This window comes from Mya arenaria, chromosome 15, assembly GCF_026914265.1.
Source record: "Mya arenaria isolate MELC-2E11 chromosome 15, ASM2691426v1".
Taxonomy (NCBI): domain Eukaryota; kingdom Metazoa; phylum Mollusca; class Bivalvia; order Myida; family Myidae; genus Mya; species Mya arenaria.
This window is the reverse complement of record NC_069136.1, coordinates 21,304,158-21,330,911: the sequence shown is the minus strand read 5'-3', so window position 1 is coordinate 21,330,911 and position 26,754 is coordinate 21,304,158. Positions and strand designations below refer to the sequence as shown.

General features: G+C 37.0%; 2 protein-coding genes across 2 annotated transcripts in view; both read left to right on the top strand.

Moving 5' to 3' along the window:
• Positions 1-19,746, top strand: part of LOC128219666 (calcium-activated chloride channel regulator 1-like) — a 28,586-nt gene extending 8,840 nt beyond the window's left edge. Inside the window, exons 11-16 of the mRNA XM_052927561.1 lie at positions 13,004-13,229; positions 13,486-13,629; positions 13,921-14,127; positions 14,647-14,895; positions 15,031-15,243; positions 18,527-19,746. Of these exons, the coding sequence (XP_052783521.1) occupies positions 13,004-13,229; positions 13,486-13,629; positions 13,921-14,127; positions 14,647-14,895; positions 15,031-15,243; positions 18,527-18,639 (1,152 nt within the window). The 3' untranslated portion in view covers positions 18,640-19,746. The remainder of the gene's footprint in view (positions 1-13,003; positions 13,230-13,485; positions 13,630-13,920; positions 14,128-14,646; positions 14,896-15,030; positions 15,244-18,526) is intronic.
• Positions 19,747-22,848: 3,102 nt separating this feature from the next.
• On the top strand, positions 22,849-24,297 carry LOC128219668 (uncharacterized). Its single transcript, XM_052927563.1, has one exon. The coding sequence runs from the start codon at positions 23,063-23,065 to the stop codon at positions 23,885-23,887; it is 825 nt and encodes a 274-aa protein (XP_052783523.1). The 5' UTR covers positions 22,849-23,062; the 3' UTR covers positions 23,888-24,297.
• The last annotated feature ends 2,457 nt before the right edge of the window (positions 24,298-26,754 follow it).

The window sequence follows — 26,754 nt, the reverse complement described above, 5'->3', positions numbered from 1 at the left end:
TAGTTACCTTTTTATTTCAGCAACAACTTATCAACTTCGCTATGCAAACGACTTAGACAGTTTGTTAAATAATTTTGGAAATGCGCAAGCTCTGGACATTGGTCAACATAACCTTTATCCGAGAGACTCAGGCGAAGACGAGGCTGTCGATATTTCTGTAACAGCTGAAAAAGAATTTAACGAGACAGCCTTTTTGGGCATTAGAGCTTTGGATGAGGTTGGAAATGAGGGAGCTATGTCTAATATTGTGTCAATAGTTATAGCAAATGGTAAGTATGACGGTAAGATAAAGTACAATTAAGTAGTAATATATGTACGGAAGATATGGAAACTGACATAATCTGGCATCAGAAGACATAAATGTTTTCCAAGCGCAATAGACAACCGCTTTTTTCCTTTCACAGGATTTAACATTTCCTTCAATGGAAGAACAAATCATACGTACATTGCTCCTCCGCCTATCATAGATGATGATAAAACCATCGTGGGTTTAATTTTTGGTGTTGTGATCGGAACAGCAGTGCCGGTTATTATCCTCATTGCAGCATGCGTCGTTATAAATCTAAGAAGGCATACACTGAATAACTCACACTCCACCCGAGATCCACGAAAGGAAGGTTTGTGCACACATTTTTACAAGTATTTTTTGCTTACGAACACGCTGATGAGAGGCACAAGGTATACAATGACCCTGTCGTGAGGCACAAGGTTAAAACAGACCCTGTTTAAAGGCAATAGGTTAACAAAGAGCCTGTTAAGATATTGAGAGGCACAAGGTTAACGATGACCCTGTTGTGAGGCCCAAGTTTAACGAAGAACTTGTTGTTAGGCACAAGGTAAACGATGACCCTGTCGTGAGGCACAAGGTTAAAACATAACCCGTTTAAAAACACAAGGTTAACAAAGAGCCTGTTGTGAGACACAAGGTTAACGATAAACCTGTTGTGAGGCACAAGGTTAACGATAAACCTGTTGTTAGGCACAAGGTTAACGATGACCCTGTTGAGAGTAACAAGATTAACGAAGACCCTGTTGAGAGGCACAAGGTTAACACAGACCTTATTAATAGACACAAGGTTAACACAGACCATGTTGTGAGATACAAGGTTAACACAGACCCTACTGATAGATACAAGGTTAACACAGATCCTGTTGTGAGGTACAAGGTTAACACAGACCCTATTGATAGATACAAGGTTAACACAGACCCTGTTGTGAGGTACAAGTTTAACACACACCATGTTGTGAAGTACAAGTTTAATACAGACAATGTTGTGAGGTACAATGTTAACACGGACCCTGTTGTGAGGTACAAGGTTAACCCAGACCATGTTGTGAGGTACAAGGTAAACACAGACCCTGTTGTGAGGTACAAGGTTAACACAGACCATGTTGTGAGGTATAAGGTTAACACAGACCGTGTTGTGAGGTACAAGGTTAACACAGACCGTGTTGTGAGGTACAAGGTTAACACAGACCATGTTATGAGGTACAAGGTTAACACAGACCCTATTGATAGATACAAGGTTAACACAGACCCTTTTGTGAGGTACAAGGTTAACAAAGACCCTGGTGTGAGGTAAAAGGTTAACACTGACCCTGTTGTGAGGCACAATTTAAACACAGACCTTGTTGTGAGGTACAAGGTAAACACAGACCCTGTTGTGAGGTACAAGGTTAACACAAACCCTATTGATATATACAAGGTTAACACAGACCCTGTTGTGAGGCACAAGGTTAATACAGACCCAATTGCTAGATACAAGGTTAACACAGACCCTGTCGTGAGGCACAAGGTTTAAACATAATCCGTTTAAAGGCACAAGGTTAACAAAGGGCCTGCTGTGAGGCGCAAGGATAACGATGACCCTGCTCAGAAGCACACGGATAACGAAGAACCTGTTGTTAGACACAAGGTCAATGATGACCCTTTTGAGAGTCACAAGGTTAACAATAACCCTGTTGAGAGTCACAAGATTAACGAAGACCCTGTTGTGATGCACAAGGTCAATGTATACCTCGTTGAGAGCACAAGGATAACAAAGACCCTGTTGTGATGCAGAAGGTAAGCAAAGACCCTGTTGTGAGGCACAAAAATAACAAAGACCCCGTTGAGAGGTACAATGTTAACAAGGTTCCTGTTGAGAGATACAATGTTAACAAAGTCCCTGTTGAGAGGTACAATGTTAACAAAGTCCCTGTTGAGAGACACAAGGTTAACAAAGACCCCGTTGAGGGGCACAAGGTAAACGAAGACCGTGTTAAGAGGCACACGGTTAACGCAGGTTAACACAGACCCTGTTGTGAGGCAGAAGTTAAACACAGACCCTGTTGTGAGGTACAAGGTAAACACAGACCCTGTCGTGAGGCACAAGGTTTAAACATAATCCGTTTAAAGGGACAAGGTTAACAAAGAGCCTGCTGTGAGGCGCAAGGTTAACGATGACCCTGTTGAGAGGCACACGGATAACGAAGAACCTGTTGTTAGACACAAGGTCACTGATGACCCTTTTGAGAGTCACAAGGTTAACAATAACCCTGTTGAGAGTCACAAGATTAACGAAGACCCTGTTGTGATGCACAAGGTCAATGCATACCTCGTTGAGTACACAAGGATAACAAAGACCCTGTTGTGATGCAGAAGGTAAGCAAAGACCCTGTTGTGAGCTACAATGTTAACAAGGTCCCTGTTGAGAGGTACAATGTTAACAAAGTCCCTGTTGAGAGGTACAATGTTAACAATGTCCCTGTTGAGAGACACAAGGTTAACAAAGACCCCGTTGAGGGGCACAAGTTAAACGAAGACCTTGTTAAGAGGCACACGGTTAACGCATGTTAACAAAGACCCTGTAGTGAGGCAGAGGATAAGCAGAGACCCTGTTGTGAGGCAGAAGATAAGCAGAGACCCTGTTGTGAGGCACAAGGTTTACAAAGACCCTGTTGTAAGGCACAAAGTTAACAAAGACACTGTTGAGATGCACAGGGTTAATGCATACCCTCTTGGGATTAATATTAAAGCACTTTGTTGCTAATGAATATCGACGTTTAATTGAAATGTCGTGTATATCAACTTTCTTGCAATTATATTGTACAATGTAATATTGTGTGGAGTTTGAATATTTCGTTCTGCAATAAATTTAAATTAAATAGTTATACATCAATATATTGATTAGAATCGTGGCGCTTTGTTTGTGTAATTGAATGTTCGTTGTGTTATGTTACATGTACTGTTTTCAGAAACCGGCGACAATCCGGCATTCTCTGAAGGCAATCGAGCATATAACCATCAAACACAAACAGCATACGTCTACAAGGGATACAGAAGTCATGGTCAAATGGTGGTTTATTAACGTCATTTGAATTGTAATAAACTTTAGCGTTGTCATTTTCGTTGTAAGATATGAAGAGTTATAGACACTCTGTAGAATCTGATTACGTTTTTTAGATATTACGGACTTCTTTTTTCTTCTTTATTATACAGATTATTATATGTTTATGTTTTGTTGGCATGTTTTTGATATTCGTATGTTTACATTACTTAAATCTTGAAAAGTTAACATGTTTTAACCATAATATTTTGTTCGAAATAAAAGCATTTTTATTTGCTTACATGAAAATTGGGTTTTCGGATATTGTACACGCTCAAAATACAAGCGCGAGGATGAACGAAATCGAATTTGAAACAAATGAACCCTAACTAACGATGGGTGGACCAATATTAAAGAATATACTGACAAAATCATGCAAAAGCATATACGGAGTGGGAAGAAAGATGGCTTTTACAACCGCAACGAGCTGTTTTTACTTTGTGAATAAAGTTAAACCAACAAGTGTTCGACCTTCCTGAGATCTTCATCAATATTCTTCTGCATTAAAAACAAATAGGCGATTTTGTTCATATGTCCAAGTTTCTAGAAATACACTGTCAATAATAGGATGATATATTGTGAAAACACAGTGGAAGTGGTTGCGGGTTGCAGAAACAGAATCGCACATTCCTTGTACTAGTCAGAAATAAACCATTACCATGTTGTGTCTATATGCCTGTCTGTCTTATTCAGCAGCAATACAAAAATACAAGAATTCCGGAAATGAATATGTCGTCTGCTTGAAGCGCCTACAATTTAGAGAAATAAATTATTAAACACTGAATAATCATATAAGAGTGCAGATCAAATTAAGTGTTTTAAAATCTTCCGGGTAATGACTGTAATGTATGTAATACGGAAAGAAATTTTGATAATCATACCGCAGGTGAACAGGGCTCTTTCGTTCTCTCTGGCGGGGACTTGCATGTGCTAAAAAACATGAAACATGTCAAGGAAAATAAGTAACTGAAAACCGTGAATAAAATTGTGCATTATATAACGACTCCTGTCAGATCCTATTTACAGATCAATGGTAGTTCTTCAAAAAGCTGTTTCTTTGAAGTTAAGCATTTTAGACACATACAATTCCGATTTACACTTGGAGGACACACGAAATGTTACTTTGTTTCTTGAAAGTGTTACAATATGGTATCAATTAAAAAATCATATCAATATTAAACACAGGTCTTTAGAATTATACGTCAGTAATAGCTTCATCAATATCAGGTATTTTAAACACAAACTATTTGCGTTTTAATAAAATAAAATTCTCCATTTCGATATGAGAACTACCCCACCGGCAAAGTTGGTAAATTTCCCATGGTCAAACATTGCATCTTTTTGGAATACCAACCATTTAAAAATAAATGCGAATTGGTAACACCCACCTGAACAGATTGGGAGAAGTACAAAACCGCGTCGTTGCACTATTATTCAATACTTACAATAAAAATGGTGTCATAGTTTGCGTGGTGAAATATATCACTCTTAGACATTAAGTAGTATCCGTGCTCAGTTTTACTGGTTGCATCAAGTTACATCAAGTATTATGGACATCACAGTCGGGATTCTGTTTAAAATATATTTTTAAATACTCGAAGTATGTAATACATAATCATTCATATTTTGGTCTTTGAATAAAGCACTGATCTTGAACGCTTGATCAGACGCGAGAGGTATTTGTGTAATTTATTCCCATATTTTAACGTTCCATGTAGAAGTGTTCCGACGATAGATAAGACGGGAAGAGTATTTGAGCAACAGAATACCCATATTTTAATGGTAAACGAATATTGTAAACATTTGTAAACATATCACATGAATACATTACGAATAAACAGATGAGTGGAAATAGTTCTGGTAGATATTAAAATAATATGTATGTTTGTTTAAATGTTTTGGAAGCTCACAACAGTCAAACAGTATAACTTAGTTAAGTAAACGTGGTACGCCATGATAGTAAGTTATGCTAGGTTATAAGTTTTAATCTAACTTTTTATGTTAGGCTTGTTTAATTCTACATTTTGTTTTCCTGATTTTATCGGTGGTCAAAATCAATATGACAAGGCTATGGAATGTTAAGAATATATAGTACATTGAATACGTCTTAAATTGAATCAAATATATCTATACAGGTTTAAGATTAAATCTGCCAGTTAAAACATTGGACGTCAGTCAAGCATTTGAATGAAGTCTTAATATAATATAATACATTGGGTCAAAGAGGGTTACATCTTTTAATAAAAATGACTGATATGTTGCAATACTGATCTTTTAATTAATAAAATGGCATGAATATTCTTTGTTAATCAATGCCTGTATACCAGTTCGTAAATGCGTTTTTATATTCGATGTTTGTAAACTTTAATCGGATGTTGTTATATTTGCATTTATTGTAACTCGTATGATTGTATTCGTTTGTGTCTCGTGTTCATTGTCGTCTGGGCCTTGTGCCTTTAAACAGGATTTGTTATTGAATTTTTGACTACTGGGCTTGTCCCTGTATTCTTTATTGTACCATTGGAAGTTAATTTAAGTCATTTTATTTTCACCATTCTAACTAATACTATGTTATTCTAAAAACAACAAGACAATGTTGATTGGATTGTCTGGAACATATTGACACAAACACATAATCTTATTGTCGAAAAACTTCCCGAAAAATATGCAAAAGGAATTTTAAGAATTATCCGACATATTTTTCCTTTTTTGAAATATGCTAAGCTCATTTTTTCACCAAAATAGCACCGTTCTTACTATGAATGTCCTTGTCCCATATACTTATACTTTCATTTTCTCATGAGCGGAGTTCTTTGAATACAAAACTTGAAAACTGATTACAGGAATAAATATTGCATTGGATATTTGTTAAAATAAAGTTTCGACATCAAAACTTCAGGAAAATGAAACTTTGAAACATTTTAATAATTACCGATAGGGCTTTGTTTAGCTGTTTTGGTTTAAATTTAAACAAACCATTGTCTTTATTTTGAAAGATTTTTGTTTCTTTAAATGAGCTGTTGTATACATGTTGGTCACAAAATCACCTTTCATTGAAATGCTATTTTTTATGTAGGGTTCTCATTATGCAATGATAAAAATGTTAAACTCATCCATATCTATAAAAAATACTGCGTCCAAGTGTGTATTTTGTAAACCTTACAGATGTTAACGGCACGTAAATTTGATGAATAAAACATGACATCAACTGTTAAGGTCTGGATTTTGATCTTTAACACACCTACAGATCAAGAACGGACAATTTATAACAATAAAATATGATAAATTCTTCGGAGTATGCAGTAACTAAAACTGCACCATACACGATCGTTTATGATTGTTTCTTCCCATATATCTCTCTATATATACTAGTAGTGCTATGTACCCAATCAACTTCCGTCGCATACTTTGAACAACACTCATTGCTGCCTCACTCGAAGTTTCATAAGGTAGATGTCTAACATTTTTAATTTTCTAGGAAATCTTCACTGCCGCATCAAGATTGCTGCGTGTATTTTGGTGAAATCAACATCGTTGTTCCAAGATCCTGGACACCACAGGGAGACGCCCAGCCAGTCCAACAGTCCGAACGCGGATACTTCAAGGTAACAACACACGGATAAGCCCGTTTTATATCCATGTCTTTCGAATCAGTTCCTTGTCATGAAAATGCAAAACACGTGACAAATGCAGTTATATAGGTTTGTGTTCTTATCAGATGTTTATAAAAGGTGCACTACCAAAGTCAACATTGTAATGTACATGTTACATATCTAACAATGTCTAAATCAGTATTGACAAAATGGTTACGGTTTCTGGTATTTGTGACAAACTGTGTTCTTATGACACATATACAACGGAAAAGACATGGACTGTAAAAGCAAGTTGCTAAAAGAACAACAACATGATGATGATGATGATGATGATGATGATGATGATGATGATGCTGTTGCTGACATTCATGGGTGTCGTTGTTATTAAGATCACATTCCTGGTACAAATCATGCCTTTGAATTTAATGATGATATATCATCCATATGATGAGACATGCAGATGACTACCTCGATGACTTTCGGTGATATCAATTACTCATTTGTATCATGAGGAAAAGACTAAGGTGAATCAATGATTATCATCTTGGTTTTCATTACATCCGCATCGGTTTTTAATTACTTTCCTTGTAGATTGAAGACGGACAACTGATCACCACGAGGATATTTGGCAATGATCTATGTGGGCAAGGAGGAACGTACACTTATCTCCCCTTGTCATTCGTCAAGAACACATCCAGGACTGACTTTGGAAAACACGGTAAGACACATTGATGGGGATTGGGTATGGAGATGGAACTGAAATGTTCCAAGTGAATTTTAATTTCAATGAAAAATTCGTACACAATCATTTCAGCAAAATAACTCCTTCTCTGTCAACCAGGACGTGAAAAGCGTCAACACGATTTTTTCCTGCATTTTCGCCCTTCGCATTGTCGCATTTTCAAAGGAATTCAATTTTGTGAATTGTACCATCAATACTGATATCATTTAAAGCTGCATTTTGCATTTTAAAATGTTGGTGCAATGGACGGATGGCATTGAAAATATGAAACAATGAAAGATAATGCAAAGCGATAAAATAACAAAATTATTATTTGACACTATTGTCTGCCAAAACAGACTTTGTAAGATTTTCTCAAACCTGTAAATAAATAACAAAAGCGATAAGGAAGGTATTTCATTTTACAATTGCCAGTGGAAAAACGAAACGAGTGCACATAAAACAATAAAGAAAACATGATCATCATTATATTACTCATGGAAGGAAAATTGTACGTACATGTATATTGGATGTTTGTGTATTACCTTGGGTGATATGATATGCGTTATTCTTAACACCGGGAATGTTGTTTTTCATTTTTAAAAGAGGTTCTGTTTTTATCCCAAAAGGTCCTATTAAATCTTTGGCTTAATCATGTTGAAACTACTTTTCACAGAGAACGTTCTCGTTCACGAATGGGCACAGCTTCGGTGGGGCGTGTTTCCTGAATACGGTACCGATGAGGAAGCCAAAGGTCATTTCTACCAAGCTGGAGGGAAATGGAAACCCACAAGGTAACAGGAGTATTATATGACACTAAACTGAATTTAATCGTAAGTCGATGAAAACTGAATGAAGTCATTGTGGGATGGCATTTGATTTAACTTTAGGTGTGCGTATGTATTATAATGAACAATGCTTATTTACTTAGGTTATAATTTCCACTTCAGCTACATGCCGTGTGGAATTATGTACTTTAAGTCTTGCTCATGTTGTGATACTAACTAGTTTCCATTTCAGCTGCAGTGAGAACGTCCAAGGCCGAGTGGGGTTCTTTACTGATTTTAAAGGTAGCCCGTGGTGTGATACTATCTAGTTTCCTTTTCAGCTGCGGTGGGAACGTCCAAGGCCGAGTGGGGTTTTGTACTGACTTTAAGTCTTGTCCGCGGTATGATACTAACCAGTTTCCATTTCAGCTGCAGTGGGAACGTCCAAGACCGAGTGGGGTTCTGTACTGACTGTCTTGTCCATGGTTTGTTACCAACAGCGTTCCAGTTCGTGGTGGGATATAAAATTATTTACGCTTCACCTTCATTGAAAATTTTCGAGGCCGTTGTTCGGTCCTGACTGCAATGAAGCTTATGGTGATATACATATGACAAATCAGTATGCTAGGGCGCATTGACACTAATTTATTTCCACTTCAGCTGCAGTGAGAACGTTCAAGGTCGTGTGGGGATCGGTACTAATTGTAAGGCTAGTTCGTGGTGTGATACAAATGATTCAACACGACGTATCCACCCCGGCTGTCGATTCTGTCCTGATCTTACACAATCGGTAACAGGGGCGTCTATTATGGACAACCAATTCGTGGACCTAGTATGTTATAGAGCTGTTCAGGAGTGTTTGTTTGCATGCAAATATGTTTGTTAAATATGGCTACCTGGCTTTATTATGCTTTTGTTGGATACTAGAAAGTCTAGCTAATTGTTATAGTCACTTATAAATATGTACTATAAGCGGAATGTGAACGATGGGTCCAACATTTTATTTATATTTTTATGGTTTTGTAATAGTAAAGTGTTGTTTTTGTAATATTGTAATTTGGGCTCGATGGCATTTACTTTCTATTTCAGCTGGACCTGTTTTGTGACGACAGCGAAGGAACACCTGCAGCGAAAAGACACAACAGACTTGCAACAAACAAGCAGAACCTGTACTGTGACCACAAGAGTGTGTGGGCTGTCATGAGGGAACATTCTGATTTTACTGGAGGTATATCACAATTTACTGATTGAAAGTCACTTCGAGGGTCATTCATGCGATCTTGAATATACTAGTCCAAATGGTAATTTTCATAAGCACGTTATGGAGTTCTCTGTCGATTATACATATTTTGAGTTTTAATTGTAAACAATGTAAGGGGAAAGTATGGAAAGTAAGGTTGAGAAATAAAAAAACAAATTATACATACAACGTCGTGTACAATAGGGCAAATGGTGTCGAGCTTGCAATATCAACTTGCATCAATGGAATTAACAATGTCGTTTCAAAGCAATGTGAATTTTGCATTATAAAATCCACATTTTCTTTGCAGAAAATACAAGAGTAGTGTTTAAATTGTTCTTCGTTTTAATTGTAGTCCACAGTGAACGTCTCCCCGAAGGCACCGACACAACACCAGTATACACCATTTTACAAGAGGCAAAGAGCAGAAAGGTGTTTGTCCTGGATAAATCAGGCAGCTTGGAATGGGTATGAGGTATTTATTAAATTCCTTTGTAAAACATAATTTATTTAATGTTTTTGCACGAGTAAATGGGTACAAAGGGGACGTTAGAAAGAGGAGTAGACTATAACATTGGGGTTTTGAATTTTCGACAGACCAGGTCTGACCGCAGTCAGAGCAACATATCTAGCTGGTTTAACTTGTTAAGATTTATATACACCAAACATTTCCCATACCAGTGATTTTGGCAAATCGCTCTACACCAGGAGCAGGTTAAAGATAACATAATATATTTTTATCAATATCCCCAGGGTGTGTCCTCTGTCCCGCCTGACGGGATAAAACAGTTTAAAAGGTGTATGCCACTTTTTAGTAGCACTACATTTTCTAACAACTGACTAACTAATAAGAATAAATCACTAAATGGCAGTCGATTTGAGACTCGCGCTGTATGTGGCCACTGTCAAAAATGGGTATATCTTTTGATACAGGACACACCAATGAGGATAGTACGCTTGCATGAAACTGGAAAATACATACTCGAGAATGAAGAGGAGATTTGTGCCGATAGCTACCTCGGAATCGTGTGGTTTAATGAAAGCGCATTAGTCAAGAAAGGTGAAGTGCATGTTTTCTGTTTCGTTGTTATGGTTTTGAACATGTTGTACGATTTCACGCAATCTGATCATAATGGATCACTCTTTTTTTCATATGATGATCAACGTGGACACTTTTTGTAATGAGATATTTCGCAGATTGGATCATTATATCAAGTTTCCCAACCTTTGAACTGTTTTTCACTACAATTCTTTTGACCAGTGATGATAGACTGTTGACAAAAGATCATATTGCAGATTTTCATATTTCCATTCCAAATTTAATGTTTTATGGCTTAAACCGTTACTAACAGTTTAAGAAAAATGCAGGAAATATCATTTTTGGAGAGAAAATATGAACATCTGAGATCTTCTTTTTTTGTCATCAGTCTTTTATCACTGGTTTGCAGATAATTACGCAAAAAACTGCTCGTTCCAAGACAAAACATAAATAAGTTGTCAAAACGTTCAATATTAAAGAGCTGAACACGTAAAAGCACAATTTGCATTGCCTACTGCCTACTTTTATTCCCACTAGGCATAAACACATACTATATAAAATCGAATTGATTGCTGAAAAAAATGAAAACAAATACCGCCATAATTCTACAACTATTACTAAGGTCGACAGTGAAGCCACGAGGGCTGCTCTAGTAGATGCTCTTCCAACGATTCCCGCTGGCGGGACATGTATCGGATGTGGACTGAAGCTTGCTATAGATGTAAGAGTTCATTATCTCAATGTTGATTTGTCTGTTAAATTATTAAAAGCATTCTTGCTTCTATATCAAAATGGAGGTTCTTTAAGAAAGATTTTATCAGAACATTATTATTATATGTATAATTATGAAATAAGTTTGTCAGAAAGATACCAAGGACGTGATAAATAACATCAGCAATATATATATGGTTTCTTTTAAGAATTGAAAAAGTGCTTGAGGTAAAAATGGGTTTTCCTATTATTGGTTATACAATTATAAGATGGAGGTTCTATACTAAAAAGAAGGAAGTAATGTTAAGTGTAAAGAAAACTAATGTGATAACCTTAAGTTAGTTAAGGTGCTAATATAAACACAACATTACAGACCACCACTTACCCACAGTTTTTCTTCAGGAAATCATAAAGACCTTTCCCACGTCCTCAAAACATTCTGAGATTATTCTTATGTCTGATGGCGAAGAGACGACGAACAATTTAACAATAACAGAGCAAGCAACCAGAGCGAAAGATCTTGGTATACTCATACACACAGTCGCTATCTCAAACCAGTCTTCTGTAAGACTCGCCGACGTTGCGAAAACTACTGGCGGGAAAAGTCTTTTTCTGGAGAGTGGAGGATATATTATGTTTGTTTCTGTCTTATCCAAAGCATTGTCGAACAGTATGACCGGGGGCGGATGTAAATCGGAGGAGGTATGATATCTTTTAAAAATTGGTAAATAGAGAAGTTGCGAAACCACATACTAGTATATGCGAATGACGTAATCCTACTTCTGCTCGCTCTTTCATACTTGGATACCTAACTTCTCTTTCACCTATGTATAGTAGCCACCTTCGAAAGGGAATAGTGATGTAGGCGTGTGTATGTGTGTGGGAAAGTGCCTGTGGCGTCCGATAATTTTTGTCCAGAGCGTAACATGAAAAGTTTAAGAACTAGATGATATGATATGATATGTAGATGAGATCAGGGACGTTAAGGAACAGCAGCGTGTTGAATTTTAATTTCACTATCGATGGTGGGATGGGTTAAACACAACAGTTGTCATATTTCCAAGCAATCCTGGCCTAAATTTTGACTTTATAATAAGAGGAGGGGAGGGCTTTTTGTGAAAAGTTTAAATATATGTGAGACACCGATAATGGCACGGTTGACTGGAAAATTAACAGTAAGTTCAACTTTCTATAATGCGTTTATTGACTTACTTTCCATACAAAGTAATATTATCGTTGTTCTTGTTTCAGGTGAGGACTATTTCATAAGTATTTACAATACCAAATGTGATGCATGTCAACTGTTTTTATTATTTGAATTTCTGATAGCTTAAGTAACGGCATTAATTTCTAGGCTTTCGCTTCAGAGGTTTTTCTACTAATGATACGTACATGTTTACAATATTTTGAAAAGAAATAAGGTTAAGACTAAGTTCCATGGCGAAACGTTAAGGAACAGGACGAGGCGAAAGTCTGCATTAAACTTACACATAGTTTCAACGAAATAATATTGTTAAATCATCCCAAGGAGCCGTCGTTATGTGTCTTTACTATATATTTTCAGAAAGGGACATATTTTGTTGTTGTTAAAACAAAGCCTGATATAGCTATAAATTGGGAGTACGATGTGAAATCTAAATCAAAGGATAACCATCAAGTTACCGTAACGACTCGTTTCTCCGACGACGTGGTTTATACGGACGTATTGAAGGGGAATGCTCCTGTTTTGAATGCAAACGTCGTCGCCACGTCTGGATCATGTTTTGTAATTTTACGGGACAATGGAATAGGTTACAATTCTAAGCATTTTACCTGTTTAAAATGTACAAAATGCGACTTCAACAATGTCCTTAAATGGGTCCAGTACCTATCAATCAATTCTTTAACGTTAAAACACCAAATTCATCTGATAGCAATAGTAAGAGACTAATGCCTTATGACCACTGCCTGTAACACAAGCCTAAGTGGTTTATTATTGTGAAGAATATTTTATTCGTCCCAATGATTCATTTGAAGCTCATATTACATACCTACTAACTTATTTAGGTAAAGACATTACAGCAGGCGACGGAACTTATACAGGACAGTTAACATGTCCCAAAGAAGGCCGGAGTGAAACCCGCGTCACTGTGAAGGCAAATTCAATCATTATTGTGACTGGCATTGTCGGAGCCGCAACATTAAACCCAGGTAATTACTCAACTCACTTATAAACAGGTTATACAAACGGCACATTGACTTGGTTGTACTTTGTGTTCCAATCGTAAAATGTCATATGTTGAATTGTAGTGTGAGTATTTTACGTTCAAATAGTATTGCTATGCGGACGGACAGTTATGCCCTTTAATCTCAACATGGATAGGCCTCCTTTAATAGATTTTTCAGTTCCGACGCTATCCGTAATCGTGTTGTATTCATGTTATCAAATTGTAAATTAAACGTACTATGATTATGTTTCAACTAGTGAACTTTATTATTCAGAGGCTTTTGAAGAAATTGTCATTGAGGAAAGTTTTGAAAGGTTTTCACTTGTTGAGGATGCAAATTTATCTCCAACAACAATAGGGGATACTACTTCCCCGGGAAAGATTACTGATCTCAGAATAGAAGATGTGGAAACGAATGGAAACACCCGACATTTTACAATACGCTGGACAGCAACAGGTGACGACAGTTACAATGGCCAAGGTACCATGCTTGTATATCTTTGTAAGCTAATCAAAACGTCCACGCTAAAAACGACCAATCTTGATCATTTTGTTGATAAAATATTCAGTTAAACAAAATGCCATTTTGTATGAATCGTACATAACATTTTGAATAGAAAATCACCCACAAAAGCCGCAATATATGCATAAGATCATGACAAAACTCGTGTATTCGATACCTACACGGTATGTTTGTAAAATGTATGGTATTTGGCATGCTCACCCTATTTACCCTAGTTACAACAGCAGGAACCCTTAAAATGTTCAAATATACTATAATGCTATATAATAATGGCCCTTTTCCCTCATGTTCCAAGTGGTAACATGAACACATTTATAGGCTCACATTGACATAACACATGAAGAAGTGTTGTCCACTGAATACTTTATTTGAGGTTAATCATTTTCTACTTAACATAATTTCTTTGAATTTAAAAAAGTGTAAAACGAGTATTAAAATGACAATGAAGTTTGATAAGTAGTAACCTTTTTATTTCAGCAACAACTTATCAACTTCGCTACGCAAACGACTTAGACAGTTTGTTAAATAATTTTGGAAATGCGCAAGCTCTGGACATTGGTCAACATAACCTTTATCCGAGAGACTCAGGCGAAGACGAGGCTGTCGATATTTCTGTAACAGCTGAAAAAGAATTTAACGAGACAGCCTTTTTGGGCATTAGGGCTTTGGATGAGGTTGGAAATGGGGGAGCTATGTCTAATATTGTGTCAATAGTGATAGCAAATGGTAAGTATGACGGTAAGATAAAGTACAATTAAGTCGTAATATATGTACGGAAGATATAGTAACTGACATAACCTGGCATCAGATGACATAAATGTTTTCAAAGCGCAATAGACAACCGCCTTTTTCCTTTCACAGGATTTAACATTTCCTTCAATGGAAGAACAAATCATACGTACAGTCCTCCTCCTCCTATCAAAGATGATGATAAAACCAACATGGGTTTAATTATTGGTGTTGTGATCGGAACAGCAGTGCCGGTTATTATCCTCATTGCAGCATGCGTCGTTATAAATCTAAGAAGGCATAAACTGAATAACTCACACTCCACCCGAGATCCACGAAAGGAAGGTATGTACACACATTTTTACAAGTATTTTTTGCTAACGAACACGCTGATGAGAGGCACAAGGCAAACGATTATTCTGTTGTGAGGCACAAGGTTAAAACATACTTTGTTTAAAGGCAGCAGGTTAACAAAGAGCTTGTTGAGATGTTGAGAGGCACACGGTTAACGATGACCCTTTTGTAAGGCACAAGGTTAACGAAGAACCTGTTGTTAGTCAAAAAGTAGACGATGACCCTGTCGTGAGGCACAAGGTTAAAGTATAACACGTTTAAAGGCACAAGGTTAATAAAGAGCCTGTTGTGAGGCACAAGGTTAACGATAAACCTGTTGAGAGGCAAACGGATAACGAAGAACCTTTTGTTAGGCACAGGGTCAATGATGACCCTGTTGAGAGTCACAATGTTAACGATGACCCTGTTGAGAGTCACAAGATTAACGAAGATGTGAGGTACAAGTTAAACACAGACCCTGTTGTGAGGTACAAGGTTAACACAGACCCTGTTGAGAGGTACAAGATTAAAAGAGACCCTGTTGAGAGGTACAAGATTAACGAAGACCCTGTTGTGAGGTACAAGATTAAAGGAGACCCTGTTGTGAGGTACAATGTTAACACAGACCCTGTTGTGAGGTACAAGGTTAACAAAGACCCTGTTGAGAGGTACAAGATTAAAGGAGACCCTGTTGAGAGGTACAAGATTAACGAAGACCCAGTTGAGAGGTACAAGATTAAAGGAGACCCTGTTGTGAGGTACAAAGTTAACAAAGACACTGTTGAGAGGTACAATATTAAAGAAGACACTGTTGAGTGGTACAAGGTTAACACAAACCCTGTTGTGAGGTACAAGATTAAAGGAGACCCTGTTGAGAGGTACAAGGTCAACACAGACCCTCTTGTGAGGTGCAAGGTTAACACAGACCCTATCGATAGATACACGGTAAACACAGACCCTGTTGTGAGGTAAAATGTTAAAACAGACCCTATTGATAGATACAAGGTTAACACAGACCCTATTGATAGATACAAGGTTAAAACAGACCCTGTTGAGAGGTACAATGTTAACACAGACCCTATTGATAGATACACGGTTAACACAGCCCTTGTTGAGAGGTACAATGTTAACACAGACACTGTTGAGAGGTACAATGTTATCACAGACCCTGTTGAGAGGTACAATGTTAACACAGACCCTGTTGAGAGGTACAAGGTTAACCCAGACCCTGTTAAGAGTTACAAGGTTAACGCTGATCCTGTTGAGAGGTACAATGTTAACAAAGACCATGTTGACAGGTACAATTTTAACAAAGACCCTATTGATAGATACAAGGTTAACATAGACCCTGTTGTGAGGTACAAGGTTAACACAGACCCTATTGATAGATACAAGGTTAACACAGACACTATTGATAGACACAAGGTTAACACAGACCCTGTTGAGAGGTACAAGGTTAACAGAGACCCAATTGATAGATACAAGGTTCACGCAGACCCTGTTGAGAGGTACAATGTTAACAAAGACCATGTTGAGAGGTACAATGTTAACACAGACCCTGTTGAGAGGTACAATGTAAACACAGACCATGTTGAGAGGTATAATGTTAACACAGATCCTGTTGAGAGGTACAATGTTAACACAGACCATGTTGACAGGTACAATTTTAACACAGACCCTGTTGAGAGGTACAATGTTACCACATACCCTGTTGAGATGTACAATGTTAACACAGAACCTGTTGAGAGGTAAAATGTTAACACAGACCCTATTGAGAGGTACAATGTTAGCACAGATCCTGTAGGGATGTACAATGTTAACACAGACCCCGTTGAGAGTTACAATGTTAACACAAACCCTGTTGAGAGGTACAATGTTAACACAGACCCTGTTGAGAGGTACAAGGTTAACACAGATCATGTTGTAAGGTAAAATTTTAATAAATACCATGCTTAGGGGTACAATGTTAAAAAAGACCCTGTTGAGTGGTGCGATATTACAAAAGACCCTGTTGAGAGGTACAATGTTAAAAAAGACCCTATTGAGAGGTACAAATTCAACAAAGACCCTGTTGAGATGCACAATGTTAACACAGACCCTGTTGAGAGGTACAATGTTAACACAGACCATGTTGAGAGGTACAATGTTAACACATACCATGTTGAGAGGTACAATGTTAACACAGACCCTGTTGAGAGGTACAATGTTAACACAGACCCTATTGATAGATACACGGTTAACACAGACCCTGTTGTGAGGTACAATGTTAACATAGACCCTGTTGATAGATTCACGGTTAAGACAGACCATGTTGAGAGGTACAATGTTAACACAGACCCTATTGATAGATACACGGTTAACACAGACCCTGTTGAGAGTTACAATGTTGACACAGACCCTGTTGTGAGGCACAAGGTTAACAAAGACCCTATTGTGAGGTACAATGTTAACACAGACCCTGTTTTGAGGAATAAGGTTAACACAGACCCTATTGATAGATACAAGGCTAACACAGACCCTATTGATAGATACAAGGTTAACACAGACCCTGTTGAGAGGTACAATGTTAACACAGACCCTATTGATAGATACACGGTTAACACTCACCTTGTTGAGAGGTACAATGTTAACACAGACCCTGTTGAGAGGTACAATGTTAACACAGACCCTGTTGAGAGGAACAAGGTTAACACAGATCCTTTTGTGAGGTACAAATTTAACAAAGACCCTGTTGAGATGCATGATGTTAAGACATACCCTATTGATAGATACACGGTTAACACAGACCCTGTTGTGAGGTACAATGTCAACATAGACCCTGTTGATAGATACACGGTTAACACAGACCATGTTGAGAGGTACAATGTTAACACAGACCCTATTGATAGATACACGGTTAACACAGACCCTATTGATAGATACGCGGTTAACACAGACCTTGTTGAGAGGTACAAGGTTAACACAGACCCTGTTGTGAGGCAATAGGTTAACAAAGACCCTGTTGTGAGGTACAATGTTAACAAAGACCCTGTTGAGATGCACAAGGTTAATGCATACCCTCTTGAGATTAATATTAAAGCATTTTGTTGCTAATAAATATCGACGTTTAATTGAAATATTCGAATATATCAACTTTCTTGCAATTATATTGTACAAAGTAATATTGTGTGAAGTTTTAATATTTCGTTCTGCAACACATCTAAATTAAATAGTTATACATCAATATATAGATTAGAATCGTGGCGCTTTGTGTAATTTAATGTTCGTTTTGTTATGTTACATGTACTGATTTCAGAAACCGGCGACAATCCGGCATTCTCTGAAGGCAATCGAGCATATAACCATCAAACACAAACTGCATACGTCTACAAGGGATACCGAAGTCATGGTCAAATGGTGGTTTATTAACGTCATTTGAATTGTAATAAACTTTAGTATTGTCATTTTGGTTGTATGATATGAAGCGTTATAATCACTCTGTAGAATCTGATTACGTTTTGTAGATATTACGGACTTCATTTTTCTTCTTCATTATACAGATTAGTATATGTTTATGTTTTATTGACATGTTTTTGATATTCGCATGTTTACATTACTTGAAAAGTTACCATGTTTTAACCATAATATTTTGTTCGAAATAAAAGCATTTGCTTGCTTACATGGAAATTGGGTTTTCGGATATTGTACACGCTCAAAATACAAACGCGAGGATAAACGATATCGAATTTGAAACAAATGAACCCTAACTAACGATGGGGTGGACATATATTAAAGAAAACACTGACAAAATCATGCAAAAGCGTTTACGGAGTGGGAAGAAAGATGGTTTTTACAACCGCAATGAGCTGTTTTTCCTTTGTGAATAAAGTTAAACAGAAAGTAATGCTGTCTTGTATCTTTCGAATTTCTTTAACTTTTAATAGAATTGCCGTTTGTTCTAGGTACCGTATGTGAACACTTGGGCTGCCTGTATTTTATCCGTCGAGACCATGACAATGCATTGAAGATCTAAAATTATATGTGAAGTATGATAAAGTGGTCACATCACCACCATAAAATTGTTTTGCGTAAAATTCTGCATTGTGTTTAAGAATTTTTACGAATATTGTAAACGTTTTTAATCACACGAATACATTACGAATAAACAGAAGAGTGGAACTAATTCTGGTAGTTATACAAATAATATGTATGTTTGTTTAAATGTTTTGGAGCTCACATCAGTCAAACAGTATAAATTAGTTAAGTAAACGTGGTACGCCATGATAGTAAGTTATGCTTTGTTATAAGTTTTAATCCACATTTCGTTATATCTGATTTTAGTGATGTTGAAAATCAATATGACTATACTATCAATGTTAAAGATGCACTCCTACTCCCAAATAAGATTGACCACAATTAATACATTTGTTTTAATATACAACAAAGGATGAATAAATATTGAAAACAATGATTTTTATGATGGACATCGAGATAAAATTGAAAGAAAGATGCAGAAAACTCGTTATTTCTATCTTATGAAACAATAGTAGATCACAGTTAATCTTTCAGCATTTTGCAAAAAGCCGCATATTGATACAATATTTTGCTGATATTTGCCGAGTTTGGTCGATATTGAGCGAGTTCTGGTATATATTGTCTTCAATTGTCTGGTATTGGTACCGCAATTGTCTGTATCTTGTCAAATACGTAACAGATTAATAAAGCATTTGTCATAGGGTGTGACTTTTATATTTCAATAAAAGTGTTACAAATATATTTATTCGTATTTTGTTAAAATACCCTAATTCTCATTTATTACTCCGCCCCGTAAATTATCAGGTTTGGTAACTTTTACATATAGTGTAGTGTAGTTTGTTTAATATCGAGTTATAGTATATATTAACCTAAAACTAATACGTCAGTGTTTTAAATTAACCAATCAACTTATTACTACTTTCACTTTTAAGTCAATAAATCTTCACGTACAACGCCATTTTTATACGGTGCTTTTCTATCCAATTTATGCAACTACTTATTTAGAATACTGCAGGAGGATGACGATAACGTCGATGGTATAGGTACTATTAAAACGATTGGCACGAATTCACGTTTGTTCTGTTCCCCATCTACCGCCCAGTAGAGGTCAGAGGTAGCCCGGCAACAGTGGCGCCCAAGGAAAAGATCGTTTACATCGACGCATATGGTATACAGCACGTGCAACTGGTAGTGATTGTCTATGCAAGAACGACCCATCTTCTGATGTGACCAGTGACAGAAGTAGTAAGTGAACTAGTGTAACCCGAGTTATAAAAGAGTGGTTAGAAATGAGTGGTCAGTGAAAAGTGGTTAGAGAAGAGTGGTTTGAGAAAAGTGGTTAGAGTGAATAAGGGGCCCCACCAATATTTGCTTTACTAGTTAACATAAATACGTATTTATCCCACATTGTAAGCGCTTGGATTCTTCATCAACCATTGAGGACCGTTGAGGAAACTACACCAAAGTGACATTTATAGTGGATATATTAACTTAGCTATATACATAAAATTCAATATTGCATTGATTTATGTTGTGTGATTTATGTTTCATTTTGTGTATGTATTGATTATGCATGTGATTTAGAGATACTTCTAATATATACTGTATATTGTTTTGAGATAGTTCCATTACTAGTTTTTTTTATTTTTCAATAATCATCAATATATAGGTCAAATTTAGGTCAGCACTTTAACACCTGTTCAACTGTCAAATAATCAGTGACCCTTATACTAACATAACAAGGTGACATACAGTAGAGGTATACAATAGGATTATCAGTTTAGCGTAGTCATGTAGATTTAAATCAATACCTGGGGAAGCTTTTGATTTTTTTTACCTGCACATTTGGTCCTTATGATTGAAACATTTGATGTTAAACACAAAACCCGTGTGTCAGTCTGCTAGAACACGATAAAGGAATATAGCAATTAAGAAATCCGAGTTTGTTTTCAATAATTTAGGAGTGATCAACCTAACTTATTGAGAACGACATTTGCGCGAACGATATAAACGCGTGTTTTTCCGAGTACGTTATACGCAACGTATACCGCTTACCGTTCTCGTACAAAACCGTTATTTTGGGAGTGTTAGTTGTATACCGCACGTGAAATTGGTATACTGATGACATTATCGGATTTGTCCCCGATGAATCGATGACTCTTGTTATACTGGTTATTTTGTCCCTAATGTGACAACTGTCTCAGTAGCTCAGTGGTGTAAGTGTCAGGAGTTAAATTTGTAGTGACCAGGCTGTCCGAGTTCAATTCCAGGTTTCGTCAGAATAATTTTCAAAAGGAAATTATAAGTGTCTATGCATATAAGTTAGTGATGTGACTGTTAAAATGGTCTGATAATTGTAAATCGATATTGAGCAAGAAAAAATAAAATAAAAATAAATTCAATTCAGGAATATTAAATAAAGAATTTAATAATTGAATTTGTGACGGTACACTTGAATAAAATTGATGTAAAATAAATGTCAAGCCATTTATAAGGTTGAGCAGAGTCAAGGGAAGTTATCGGTACCATATATGTTTGAGGTTACATGACACCGTAATTTACTACTTAAGTTGAATAGATGTGGTGTTGTTTGAGTCTTATGATATAATTGATGACATGTTATATGCATAACATTGTATGTTTGAATAAGATTGTGTTCTTATGTTGTGAACTGTTTTGCCATTAATTTAATTTTGTGGTTTGCTATATCATTGTGTTTATGTGAATCTCATGTATTTGTGAAGTGGTTATGTTTAGTGAAATGTGATTTGTGTATGGAATGAATTAATTCGTTATATTGTTAAGAGAAGTGCCAAGTAAACTGTGTATCGACATAAAATAAAGTGACTTTAATACAGTGCTGAGTAAGATTAGAGATGGCTCATTACATGTCTGATAGAGAGCTTAGAAAGATGAAGAGGGAAATTCAAAAGGAGGAAAAAGAAATAAAAGAAAGAGAAAGAAAGGAAGTAAGAGAAAATGAGAGACTTGAATTAGTCAGATTAAGAGATGAGAAAATTAAGCTGCAACAGTTGCAAAAGCTGAAGGAAAAAGAAAGAGTTGAGAGTGTAAAGGGGAAAAGAAAACAGTTAGAACAACAGTTGAAGAAGCTGTCATTTATTGATAAGGATTCTGATATTGAACATTCGGATGAAGAAACTATGTCAGATGAATTTGAAAGTAAATATGTACATACAGAAGGACTGAAAGTGAAAAAGAATTTTAGTGAAGACGAATTAGATTACATTGAGTATGGTGAAGTTGATATTGATCACTTAAGCTCGATCAAAGATCAAGAACAGGGTCAGTTAGAGAAAGAGAAAACAGGAAAGGATACATTTGAAAAGGAAATGAGTTGGTTGCAAAAGAGGTACGATACACTAATGGAACAAAAGTCTGTGATTTCTGAGGACAGAAAGTCTAAGAAGGGGGAGAGTAAGATGATGTTAAAGAAAGACATATCAAAGATGAAAGATGAACCAATTAGTGATACATCAGAATCGGAGAGTGAAGAAGAAAGGACTTTAAGAGAAATGGTTGAGAAAATGAAACAAGAGGAGAGGAGATTAGATGATAATATAAAGAAGAGAGAGAGAGGTTAAGACTTTCAGTAATTAAAAAGCAAGAACGAGAAAAGAAAGATAAAGCTAAACAAGAGCGAGTAAAGAAACTCAAAGCTGAGAAAGATAAACTTGAAACAAGTCTGTTTGAACGAGAGAGTAGGCTAAGCTCAATAGAAGATGACATTCAGAGTATAGCATGTACGCATGTAAAAGATAGACAGCGTAAACCTAAAGAACATGAGGAGAAACTTATCATGAAACCCTCTGTTCCCAAGTTTAGTGAAGAGCAATTTACAGAATGGAAAAATGAAATTGAGAGCATGATTGAGTCAAGAATATATCATAAAGATCTATTGAAACAAGCAGTGAGAAATGCAATTACCGGACGAGCAAGGAAAGTTCTAGCTACACTAACACATACAGCAACAATACGAGATATTTTAGACAAACTTGAAAGTAATTTTGGATATGTAAAATCGGAAGAAAGTTTGATTGAAGAGTTTTATACAGCAGTACAGGGAAGAGAAGAAGATGTTGCAAGTTGGGGTACACGATTAGAAAGTATTTTTCGAAGAGCTGTAGAAAAAGGACAAATAGATGAAGATAGAAAAGAGAGCATATTGAAGACAAGATTTTGGAGACATTTGAGAAATACTGAACTAAGAAATGCAACCAGAATATATTATGAGACGAACATATCATTTGAAGAATTTAAGAGGAAGGTTAGAAGAGAGGAACAAGAACTTGAAACACTTAAGCAGAATGAAACTAAAGTCAATGTTCAGCAAACGAATGACCAAGGCAACCTCATGAAAGAGATGTTTGAAAGAATGAGCAGATTGGAAGCAAAGATTAATGAACTATCGAAAAAGAACTCCGATGCAGAGCCAAGTCGCCATTTTGAATCATATGGAGGACGAGGACGATATCCAACTCGAAGAAATAACTATAGAGGATCAGGAGGAAGAGGTAGGAGCTTTGCACCATCAAGAGGACGATATCAAAACCAAGGCGATTACCAACAACAAAACAACGCAAATACACACCCTGCAGGACATTTAAACGGGCAACTGCTCTGATCACAGGGGCTGATGAGAGTGGCAAAGCAAACCAACGCCCCAAAATAGTAGCCAATTTACTCGAAAGAATTGTTGGGAATGCAAACGTGTCAAACATTAAATTTGACGGGATCGAAACAAAAGCATTGATTGACAGTGGTTCCCAAATTAGCACAATAACAGAACAGTATTACAATAGTATTGAAGGTAGACCTGAACTTAAACCAATGGACAATTTTGAATTAAACCTGAGGAGTGCAAATGGTACGTCAATTCCATACACCGGATATATTGAAGCTACCATTGAAACCGATTTTTCTACAAACCCTATACTTACCTTACTATTAGTGGTTCCACTTGCCGACTATCATGGAGAAGTCCCAATTCTACTTGGAACGAATGTCATAAGGGAAATGAAAGAAGGTGAAATTACAAACTTATCGGATCCTTGGAAAGCAGCATTTTTATCTATATCAGCAGATATGGGTAGAGTAACAGCAACCAGAAATATAACTCTACATCCTAGGGAATCTAGAACAGTTACCGGTTTTCTGCGTAAGTCAAGAAATTTTGAAAGTGCTGTAACTGAACAATTAGATGACAATGGCCATAGCGCTATAGTATGTCCAAGAGTTGTTGAATGCCAGAAGAAAGGTGTCAATGCACGTATACCAGTGAGACTCTGCAACATAACAGCAAGACCTATAAAAATAAGAGCAAAATCAGAATTATGCCAGCTGAAGGAAGTTACTGTGTTACACCAAGAAGATCCTTCGAAACCCATGTCAGCAGCAATATCAGCATCACCTGAAAAAGAAAATAAAACAATAAGTGATCAAGAAGCAAAAACAAAGTATGGAGTTGAGTTAGATGAATCTGAATTGAACGAAATGCAAAAGAACAAGGTTTATAAGCTATTTGAAAAATGGGATTGTATCTTTCCGAAAAGTAAACTAGATCTTGGTCATACTTCAGAAATTAAACACAGCATAACCCTCAGCAACAATGAACCATTTAAAGATCCCGTTCGTAGAATACCACCTGCGGTTTACAATGAAGTGAAAGAGCATTTAAAAGAAATGGTGGAAATAGGCGCAATTAGGGAATCAAAAAGTCCATGGTCTTCAAATGTAGTTATTGTTAGGAAAAAAGACGGAAAGATCAGATTCTGCATAGATTTTAGGAAATTAAACCAAAGAACTAAAAGAGATAGTTATGCCATCCCAAGGATTGAAGATACATTGCAATTGTTGTCAGGATCCAAATACTTCAGTAAACTTGATTTAAAATCTGGATATTGGCAGGTTGAGTTAGCTGAAGAGGACAAGGAAAAGACAGCGTTTCAAGTTGCAGGATTAGGCTTTTATGAATGCAATCGTATGCCATTCGGTTTGTGCAATGCACCAGCAACATTTCAACGTCTGCTCGAGAGATGCATGGGTGATTTGAATCTGAAAGACTGCCTAATATATCTGGACGACATAATCAATTACTCGCAAGACATTGATTCACACCTTGAAAAATTGGACTCTGTTTTCTCTCGACTATCAAGTTACAATCTAAAACTACAACCTTCCAAATGTGAATTTTTCAAAATCAAGACAACTTACCTTGGACATGTTATATCTCGCGATGGAATTGAAACAGACCCGAAAAAATCAGAAGCTGTAAGAAAGTGGCCTGTACCAAAGACGGTCAAAGAGGTCAGACAATTTCTTGGATTTGTCGGCTATTACAGGCGATTTGTAGAAGGGTTCGCGAATATCGCTCGTCCATTGAACAACTTGCTGATCGGACATCCGACGAAAAACGCAAAGAAAACATCAACAGCAAGAAAGAAAGCACCGTTTGTTTGGGAACAGGCTCAGCAGGATGCGTTTGATGAATTAAAGACAAGGCTTGTCAATCCACCAATTCTGGCTTACGCCGATTACTCGAAGCCATTCAAACTGCACACTGATGCCTCCATCAAAGGTCTCGGCGCAGTCCTCTACCAACATCAAGATGGAAAAGACCGTGTAATAGCGTATGCAAGCCGATCCCTGAAACTAGGTGAGAAGAATTACCCGGCACATAAACTGGAATTTCTTGCGCTTAAATGGGCTGTTACGGAGAAATTTCACGACTACCTATACGGCACTGAATTCGAGGTTATCACCGACAATAACCCTCTGACGTACGTGACTACAACGGCAAAGCTCGACGCAACCGGTCAACGTTGGATAGCTGCATTAGCGAACTACAACTTTACTCCACGTTACCGAGCTGGACGTCACAACGCAGATGCCGACGGTTTGAGTCGTGTTCAGATTGAAGTTGACACCATCGCAGCAGTTACCATTTCTACAACTTCATCACCAGAACAGACACCTTTCTGTCTTAGTACTGTGAATCCGGACAGCTTACCGGAAGTTGGTGATGTTGAAGACAATATACCTGAAGAAGAACTTGAAGCTTACTCATTGAGTACAAAAGATTGGAGGAAGGCTCAGATGAACGACGCTACCCTTTCAGTTGTCCACGAGTATATTCAGCGTGGTACTAGACCTCTTGCTCAGCAAAAGTCTGAAAACGTATCTACAGCTGTGATTAAGTACTCACGAGATTGGGATAACCTTATTCTGAAGGACGGTGTCTTGTATCGTCAAGGCAAGTACTTAGATGTGAAGTACGATCAGCTTGTGTTACCCTCTGCATTACGGGATATTGTGTTCAAGGCACTGCATGACGACTTAGGGCACCAGGGAAGAGACAGGACCACATCACTATTTAGACAGCGGTTCTATTGGCCTTGAATGGACACCTACATCAGAGAGAAGGTCAGCTGCTGTCCTCGGTGCATTTGCCGGAAAACGCCAATTCAGTCAGCGTCACTGGTTAACATTTCT